This window comes from Corvus hawaiiensis, chromosome 25 (assembly GCF_020740725.1).
Source record: "Corvus hawaiiensis isolate bCorHaw1 chromosome 25, bCorHaw1.pri.cur, whole genome shotgun sequence".
Lineage (NCBI taxonomy): Eukaryota > Metazoa > Chordata > Aves > Passeriformes > Corvidae > Corvus > Corvus hawaiiensis.
This window is the reverse complement of record NC_063237.1, coordinates 5,456,105-5,465,029: the sequence shown is the minus strand read 5'-3', so window position 1 is coordinate 5,465,029 and position 8,925 is coordinate 5,456,105. Positions and strand designations below refer to the sequence as shown.

At 55.3% G+C, this 8,925-nt stretch overlaps 1 protein-coding gene across 1 annotated transcript; it reads right to left on the bottom strand.

Annotated features, from left to right (window-relative positions):
* Positions 1-20: 20 nt before the first annotated feature.
* COLCA2 (colorectal cancer associated 2) lies at positions 21-6,956 on the bottom strand. Its single transcript, XM_048328543.1, has 6 exons — positions 6,942-6,956; positions 6,384-6,466; positions 4,419-4,536; positions 2,636-2,702; positions 1,004-1,230; positions 21-612 (listed from the first exon to the last, which is right to left on the bottom strand). The coding sequence occupies exons 1-6, from the start codon at positions 6,954-6,956 to the stop codon at positions 274-276; spliced, it is 849 nt and encodes a 282-aa protein (XP_048184500.1). The 3' UTR covers positions 21-273.
* Between the last annotated feature and the right edge of the window lie 1,969 nt (positions 6,957-8,925).

The window sequence follows — 8,925 nt, the reverse complement described above, 5'->3', positions numbered from 1 at the left end:
CTGGTGACATGACACTGGTCTGATAAGGCAGCTTAAGATTTATTTCAAAAACAGCAACAATGAAAAAAAACAGGGAAAAAACCCCACCAAACCACCACAACAACAACCAAACACCCCTGACTGTAGGAGGATTAATGTAGTGACAGCATCATGTAAGAAACTGTGTAAGTAGTGAAGAATAAACTGGACTGTGTTAGGCAGCACAACTTTGCATAGTTCATGGGCAATTTAATCTGATTTGGATGCAGTGGATGTGTGAAACCACAGCCCCCATTAGCTGTAGCAGATGTCACAGCTCCTGTCCCTCCTGAAGAAGTCCTCAGCCACGGCCAGGGGTGGCAGGAACTCCATGCAGTCCGTGCTGGGGCAGGGGAAGCACTGAGGGACCCTGCTGTCCATGTTCTGGGAGCCACAGGCTGTGCAGCAGCAGGCAGGGCTGGGGAAGGGGCAGGGGGGGTGGCAGGGCCACTCCTCCACGGGGCAGCTGTAGGGCTTGGTGTCCAGAGAGGAGGGCGGGCTGGGGGTCAGCGGGGTGAGGGGAGACAGCTGAGGGGGAGAGCAGCTGTAGTTCCACGGGCTGGGCAGGTCAGCTGAGCTGGGCGAGCTGGCAGCCTGGAGTTTGAGGGAGAGAAAAAGGGAAAAAAGGGGATACTTCAGGGAAATGTGGCCAGCAGCCAGAATTCCCATGCTGTTGCCTTTCTCAGGGGGGTCTGGCTGCCCTGGGGGACAGTTTGGCCCTTGGAGGTCTAAACCCAAAGGCAGTTTCTGTTAGTAGGGACAATCCCTAGCAGGAACTGGGCTGCTACTTGAACTTGGGACATTCCCCATCCTGCAGCCTCTCCCAGTTTATTTGGGGCCCTCCATGGGAAAGCAATCAGAGCCCATGAGCATCCCAGGCTCCTAAAAGCAGCCAGATTCCCACATTGCTGCTGTTCTGCCCCAGGATGTGACTCCCTCTCCCCTTGGGGACACTGTGGCCGCTCCCCTGGGGCCCAAAGCTCACCAGGCCCTGGTTGAAGCAGAGCTGGACTGGCTGGAAGGCGTCGGGGGTGTAGTGTGAGGACGGCTGGCAGGCACTGAACGCTGGCTCCGAGGGTGCATCCGACTGGAGGCAGGAATCTATCAGCTGCTCCAGGTATCCGGGGCTTTCCTCGCAGGAGAGGCAGCTGGAAAACTGCCAGGACGGGCAGCAGCTGGGCACAGAAGGGATGGGTTCTGCTTCAAAAGGTTCTGGGAGAGAAGGGACAGCAGACAGCAGCAGGTTATTCAGTGTCTGTCTCACAAAGGGCAGTGCTGCCCCAGGCCAGGCTTCAGTGCTCTCCTATGTTCAGTAACCCTGTGAGTTTAGACATTAAAATAGGTCCTGCAAGGGCAAGGTGAATTTTCCAGGAAAGCAGAAACCAGGAGGGAGATGCTCAAAAGCATGTGAATAACTCAGGGAATTCAGCCCTCTCAACTATAAAGCTCTTCAAATGCTGGAAACTTCTGGCCCCAGGCATTTTGGACAGGGATCCAGCTGGAAACTCCCTCAGACACTTGACCCTCAAACACTCAGACACTGTTTGCAGCCCCAGAAGGTGGTGCCAGGCAGTGATTTGTGCTTCCCAGCCTGGCAGATGTGCCTTTGCCTCATCTCCAGACCCGGGGCAGCTACACCTGCAGGAAAAAGGGGATAACAGGAGGATAATTTGCTCTTTTATCCTCTGAACAGCCAGACAGGAGACAAACTTCTGAGCAGAACAAATGGAGCAAGCCAGGGATGATGTGGCACTGCAATCACGTAGTGTTACTGGCCAAAGGGTGAGTTCCTGGAAAGCTCCCAGCAGACCTGGCTTTTCAGAATTATTATCTTTTCACACCGAGTTCAAACATGGTTTAAGGCAAAGCCCTGTCCACACGAAGGGCACAGGTCTGAAGTGCACACTGTAGGGTCAAGTTGGCAGTGCTCAGCTGGCTGTGGGGAGTGAGAAACACCCAAAATACATAAACTGATGGAGACTTTCCAGCCTGGAAAGGCTTTGGCATGTCAGCTCTGGCGTGTCTCACGTTTCTTTATTAACATAAGCAAATGGACTCCCAGCTATCGACGATGGAACAATTTCTTTGTCCATGCAATGGGTGCACTCACACCTGCCCAACCTTTCCCCTGTGCTTTGGCTGGGTATAATTGAAGGATCTGTGAGCCCAAAGTGCCGCTCCCCTCACCCCTTCCCCCTTTTCCTGAGATATTCGCAGGCAGGAGGAAGAAACCCTTGGTGGTGTTGAAAATCTGGTCTTTCTCTCACTCCTATGGATGCTGCCAGGAGAGGGAGAAGAGAACAGAACTCAGCCAAGTGCTCCAGGGCACTCTGACCCTCAGTGGCACCCACAGCCTGGGGAAGGTGTTGTTATTCCCTAGGGATGAGCATCCCTTCCCGAAGGGGATCCAGTTCCTTGCTGTGGGAAGAACAGCCTCTAGAAAGGAGAGCACCGTGTGCTCCTGAGCTCCTCATCTGCATTCCACGGGCTCCTTCCAGGTGCTGATTGGCCGCACCGCGGGTGGTGCCGGCCTCAAACCTGGGCTGGGAAGGCTCGGGGCTGTGGGAAAATTTGGGAATGGGGAGGGAAGGGCCGTGTGGATGGGCTTTGTACCAACCTGGGTGAGGCGGAGACACAGGCTCTGCAAACTGGATGCTGCTGCTGCTGCCGCTGCCCCAAGGAACCTGAGCAAAGAGAAGGGAAGGAGAGGAATTGTGGCACAGAGCAAGGTGAGTCTGGATTTTAGTGTAAGCTCTTTATATAAACCTAATTTCCCTCATGGCTGTGGCTTGGAAAAGCTCCCCGGCATTGACAGAACGTTCGATTAAAGTGTGTAACAGGACTTTTCCCAGTGCCAGCGCTGGGAACCGCAGCACCAGCCCAGTGTGAAGCCCTGGGATCGGCACCGTGCTGAGGGGCTCTGTTTGCTGCACTCCCGATTGCACAGAGCTGCCTCTGAAACTCACGTGTGTTAATTTCTAGGAGCGTGAATTCCACAGTGGAGGGAATCCCGAGGAATTCGTAGAGATGGATATTACTGAGAATGAGTAATTAACTAAAGACCACCGCAGGGATCCCATCAGAACGGACTGATGTCGTTTGAGAACCAGCTCTGGCACTGCTCCCCACTCCAACACAGGTCTGTGAAAATGGATGTGCCGGTTTGGGCAAAATTGGAAATATATCCTCTGAGAGACAATGGACAACCTCGTTTTTTAAGGGATGTTGGAATCTGAAGCAAGACAGATCAACCACTTCTAGGAACCTGCCCTGCTGGAAGGGAGAAATCCACCCCAAAAGCAATGGGAGTTTTGATGTTTGTTGCATGGGACCAGGATTTTACTCTACAAGTACAAATACTGCTGGATTTCCCCCCTCAGTTTTAATTCATACAGAGCTCCACTTATTTCCATTATTCAAGATGCTCTCGAGTGAGCAGCTCATTTCCCTGGTAACAACTTCCCAGCACATCCCGTGCATTTAATTCCTTAAACAGTGGCTCTTCTGGGCTGAGAGTGCCTTTTCTCCCTGTTGCAGATGTGACAAGGCAGACAGAGATGAAGTCCCCAGGTTGAGCTTTTCTCAGTGCTCATCCTGCCAGCCCAAACCCTCGGGGCTTTTGGGGCGGGACACACCTTGTGCAGGTCACCGAGGTGACTTCTCTCACCGCCACTTTTCACTTTTTCCTGTGTGGGCACCACAGGGGTTGTGTGACGGGGTGGTGGGAAGTGAAAAGCGGTTCCACACAGCCCTGGGACACCTGGCTGAGATGAAGAGGCTGCTGCTGTCGGGGCTGCAGGGGAGGAGTGACCCAGCGTTTCCAAAACCTGACAATTCTGTTCACCCAGACCTCTCTGCCCCTGGCTCTCAGGCTGATTTTTGTGCAGTCAGCTGCAACAAGGTGCAGAAGCTGAAATCTGAAAGCCTTCAAGAGCTGTAATGTCACGAACCAGGAAGAAATAATGATTTGCCAAGCTCTTTATGCAAATCCCCAGAGTGGCTGGAGCTGGAGGAATCCTACAAAGGCTGGAAGAGGGAATGAGAGGGAATGTGCTCGTGTGTGTGCACACAGAGCTCCATCCCCTCCTCCAGAAGGGATGGGGCTGCCCAGGTGAGCCTTCCATCCTGCAGGGAGTGACTTTTCTGGAGCAGCAGCTTTGCTTTCTCGCTGTGTTCCTCAGATTCTCACCCCCCTAGGTCACTGCTGCAGCCAGTCTGGCTGAATGTTCTTTTCCCCCATCCTCACCAGCCTGTCACACTCAGGTTTTGGCCCAGAAATTACAGATTTTGCCCAGTCTTGGCAAAAAAAAAAACCCAAAAAAACAACAAAAAAAACCCACAAAAAACCTAAACAAACAAAACATTAAAGGAGAAGGTGCAAAGCAAGCATTTTTACTCACAACATTTTTACTCACTGCTGAACCGGTGGCTGCTTGCCGTGCCCTCCTCTGCTGCAGTAACTCCTTGACTGTGATCTTTACCCTCACACCTTGGTACACCTTGGGCTTTCCTGGAAGAATTCATGGAAAAAACACTTAACAAGGAGGGAGAACCTCAGAGCAAACAGCAAATCCAGCAGGTTTTCAGGCATGCTCTACATGGAGAACAATTAGAGTTAACATGACTAACTGGTGACTGTTTGCAATCACACTCACAGCCCTCTTTAACACCTGCTATTCCAGCTTGTGGCAAGCAGACGCTCATGAAAATCTTGCTGTTGATAATGTTTAATAACCACATGTTTTATTCTCCTCTATCTCCTTCTTCCCCCCTTCCAGCTCCATCTGGTGCTGCTGTTGGATTCATTTAAATTCCTAACATATTTGCCTCTCTCAGGACCTGTAAATAAATGTGGGAAGCGCTTCATCCAGCAGATGAAGCCCAGGAATAAAACAATGGAAAGATGTGGGTGGTTATTCAGAGAGCTAAACAAAACACAAATAAAATGACTGCTTTCTTGCAAAGCCCAGATTATCTCTTTATTCTGCTCATGTACACCCCTTATTTATTTCAAACAAGCATTTAGGGTGTGTTTAATCCAGCCAAAACCAACCAGCAATCACCAGTCCCTGCCTGATGAGGGATTTTTAGGACAGGAAATGATAAAGAATTTACGTCTTCTGAAAAACCACTTCTTGTACTCATGGTAAAGCACTCAGATCCTCTGGCAGTTGTTTCTGCCCTAACTTTCTGCTGGAGTTTTAATCCAAATCACACAAGAAAAGGAAACACACCCAGACTGGTTAGAAACTCAAAAAATGCCAGAGCAGGCAGCAGACAGCCCTGAAGGAAGCACCAAAAATAAACCCACAGCAGGAGAGCAGCAGTGCCAGAGCTAAACCCGGCCTTCCAGTGCCACCTCTGGATGTGGGACATCCTCTCCGAGGCAGCTGCACGCTGCCAGGACATCCTGGCACAAAACCAGCTCTGGGTTTGCAGGTTCTGCCCACACATCCAGGGAATCCTGCACTGCAGGCACTGTCCTCCTCTGCTGGAACCTCTGCCAGCCCTCCCAGTGCCCCCGTGCTGCTCTGGGTGAGGACAAGCTGTGACAGGCACCCGGGTCCCTCCAGAGAGGTGACGGGGCTGCCTTGAGGGCAGTTTGCTGAGCTGGGCTCAGCTGGGGATTATCCATCTCATGTTTTGGTGTTTTGTTTCTGTTCAACAAACTGAAGATGGGGAAAATGAGGGGAGGGAAGGGTGGAATTGAAGGAGAACACCCTGGTTACCAGGCCTCCCTCCAGCCAGGGAGGGCTCTGAGGTAGCAGCCCCTTCTAGCAGGGTCAAGGGTGGGATGGCGAGGGTGGGCACAGGGTGGGCAGGGAGCAGAGTGGTGGTTCTGGGGGTCAGGGTGATGGGGCTGGGGGTCAGGAAGAAGGGCACCAGGGGTGGTCTGGGGGTCAGGGGGCAGAGTGATGGGGCTGGAGATCGAGGGAAAGGGTGCTGAGGGTGGGCTGGGAGTCAGGCACGGGGTGAGGAGGAGCAGGGTGACAAGGACAGGGGGTGGACTCGGGGTCGGGGGAGCAGGGTTGGGGTTCAGGAGCAGCGTGACCGGGACGGAGTGTGCGAGGAGGGCACCCAGAGGTGCGGGGGTCCCCTGTCACCCCCGGCCCGGGGGTCGCAGCGCAGCTGACCCGGCAGAGCCCCGCTCGGTGCCCGCGGAGCCCCGTCCCGAGCCGGCCGCGCCGGCACCCGGCGGGCAGCAGCCGAGCCTTCCCTGCCTCCTCCCTCCCTCCTCCCCGCCCTCCCCGCTCCCTCCTGCCTTGGCAGGCGGGATCGCCTCGCTCGCGAAGTGACCCCGGCGAACCCCGAAACGGCCCCAAAGCGGGGAGTGGGGGGCCGGCGGGGGCCAGAGCGGGGCTTACCGGACATCCTGAGCCGGAGCGGGCAGCGCCTCGCCAGGGGCCCGGTGCAGCAGCAGAGGTGGCCCCGGCCCCGGCCCCACGAGCTGGCGAAGGGGGCAAGAGGAGTCAGGCTTGAAATTTGGGGGTGAGGGGACCTGCCTGCCTGGTGGCAATGGCAGGTGGATCCCGACAATATTATTGTTTTATCCCTACGGGTATAAGTTTGAGTTTTTCTCTCCTAATGCCAAGTATTTAAAACCTCTAGAAACCAATGATTTGACAATCAATGATTGCGCGATAGTTTCAATTTGAATATTCAAAGGCTCCACAAAATGGGCTATCTTTTTGTGAAACTGAGCACATCCCCATCTAGCAGAGGGTCTGGAGGAATAGGATTCGGTGGGGTCACCCTCCCCACCCTTTGCTTTTGGGACATTTGCAGGGTTTTGTCCATCTTTCCCCAAAGGAAGCAGATGCCTCCAAAGCAGCTCAGTGTTTTCCCCTCAGATGCACAGGCTGGGCTCCAGCCCTCTCATATTTCATTTGCTACCTGCAGTGAGGACTCTGCAAGGGACCGACTTGCTTTTTGCACATTTTTTCGCATTTTAAGGCTAAATTCTGAGGGTTTGGGGCCAAAATGGCAGCGGGCAGGCGTGGCCTAACAAAGAGGCTGCCCTGGGCACCCAGGTGGCTGAAGCTGCCTCAACCCCACTTGCTCCCACAGCATTCCCTCTCTCTGCCCGGATGCTGGGCTCGTACTGGAGTTTATTTGTGTTTTCCCCCAATTCAGGCTGCTTGTCTGTGCTGCACACACACTTGTCTGTGCCTTTTCCCCACTCGCCTCAGCGCTGGCCTGCCCTGCGAGCTGCAGCTGCTGGGCTTCAGTGTGTGTGGCTCAGAGCTCTGAGGTGACCATCCCTTCGCAGCGCTGCTGGAGCTGCGTTTTTAGGCTGCTTTTGAGCTTTTTCCTGGGGACCACGGCCTCTACCATGGGCAGGGAGTCGAGGCAGAGAGCAGGCCGGGCTGTTAATCATCTACCAGCAAGCTCAGGCTGGCTGCTGTCACGGCCGAATCTTTTCTTTTCCTTTAAGTTGAACAAATACCACTGGATTTCTGCGGGGAGTGAGGCCATTCCTGGCTCTGAAATGTGCCCCTGCAGCTCCTGGTAGGCCAAGCCTTGCCTGGGACAGCTTTATAGGGACACATCCCACCGGGAAAGGAGCCCGCCTGCCACGGAGCACAAAGGAATGTGCTGTGCTGGGAATGGGGTGGGGGGGGTGTCACTGAGGAATTTGGGATCTGAAGCTCTTCCCTTCCTGGGGCTGCTCCCTCCTGGAGCTGCTGTGGGTGGGTGCGGCCCGGGCAGGCTGCAGGGAGCTGGAATGCCTGGGAGCTGGGATGGTGTTTACCCCCGTAAGCAGAGCCCAGAGCCGGCAGGCTGCCCAGCTCCAGCCCCGGGGGAGCCGCATGCCTTCAGGGAACACGAGGCAGCTGAGTTCTGGGTGTTCCTGCAGGGCTCGAGCTTCAGAGCATTTCCAGGTGGATAAAAACCCTGCCTTGGGTAGGAGCTGAATGCCTGACGGCGTCAAGCACTTTCAAGACAAGCTCAAAACCCTGTCCCTGCTTCTCCCTCAGAGCCTGATGGCAACACGGCCACGCTGGCCTGGTGGCCCTGCTCACACCAGCCCCTGGCAGAAGGAACAGCTGAGATGGGCACTGGGATGCACTGGTGTCAGCTGGGGAGTGGAAGAAGGCTGGAGCAGGACTCAGGTTTGGGGGCAGCAGCGCTGGCTCTGGGGCCAGGAGACCTGCACACACCCTGGGATGATCGGGGAGCAGCTCTGGCTGGGCAGGGGCCACCCCAGGAGGCTCCATACCTGCCACTCGTGGGAGGGGAAGGGGCTGTGAAGGCTTCAAATGCCCCCCCCCCCCCCAGCCCCAGGATTTGAGGAGAAAAGGCAAGGAGGGATTTAAAACGTCTCATCCCTACACATTCCATGGGGCTGGAATGCTGCAGAGGCTTTTGTTGCTGCTGCTGTCGATGCCAGGCTTGGGGGGGGGGGGGGGGGTGGCGAGAGGAGGCAAAGGGGGTGCTCCCCTCCCTGGGACAGAGCAGTCGGGATGTGCCGTGAGCGTGCCAGCTCGGTGTGTTTGCGTGTGCAGAGCTACCTCTAGTGGCCACGGGCCCCGGAGTGGCCCCGGGACTGGGAATCGGTCCCGTTCCCACCGACAGCCCACCTGGGTGCCCCCTGGAGCAGCCTGCCCCGTGCCCACCAGGTGTGCGTGGATCTGGTGTGAGCAAGGAGGGAGCGGCTCTGCGGTTAGCTCGGGACAGAGGGGATGTCGGGGAGGCTGCGTTTGGTGCTCTGCAGTGGCAGGGATGGGCAGGCTTCCTCGGGCACGGGTCAGCAGGCAGGGCAGTGCCCACACCCTCCAGAACCTCTAAACCATTGAAAAGCCCTCTGAGGAGGAATCCGTGTTGGTAGGAAAAAACCTGCCGAGCGCAGACATTTTTCAGGCTGAGTATTTTACTTGTGGCACAGTGGGACTGGGAGAGATTCCT

Excerpts from the sequence above, each read along its gene's own strand:
- COLCA2 (XM_048328543.1), bottom strand. Across the intron at positions 1,231-2,635 it reads TGTGTCTCCGCCTCACCCAG|AACCTTTTGAAGCAGAACCC; the intron begins GTTGGTACAAAG and ends CTTCTCTCCCAG. Across the intron at positions 613-1,003 it reads TCTGCTTCAACCAGGGCCTG|GCTGCCAGCTCGCCCAGCTC; the intron begins GTGAGCTTTGGG and ends CTCAAACTCCAG.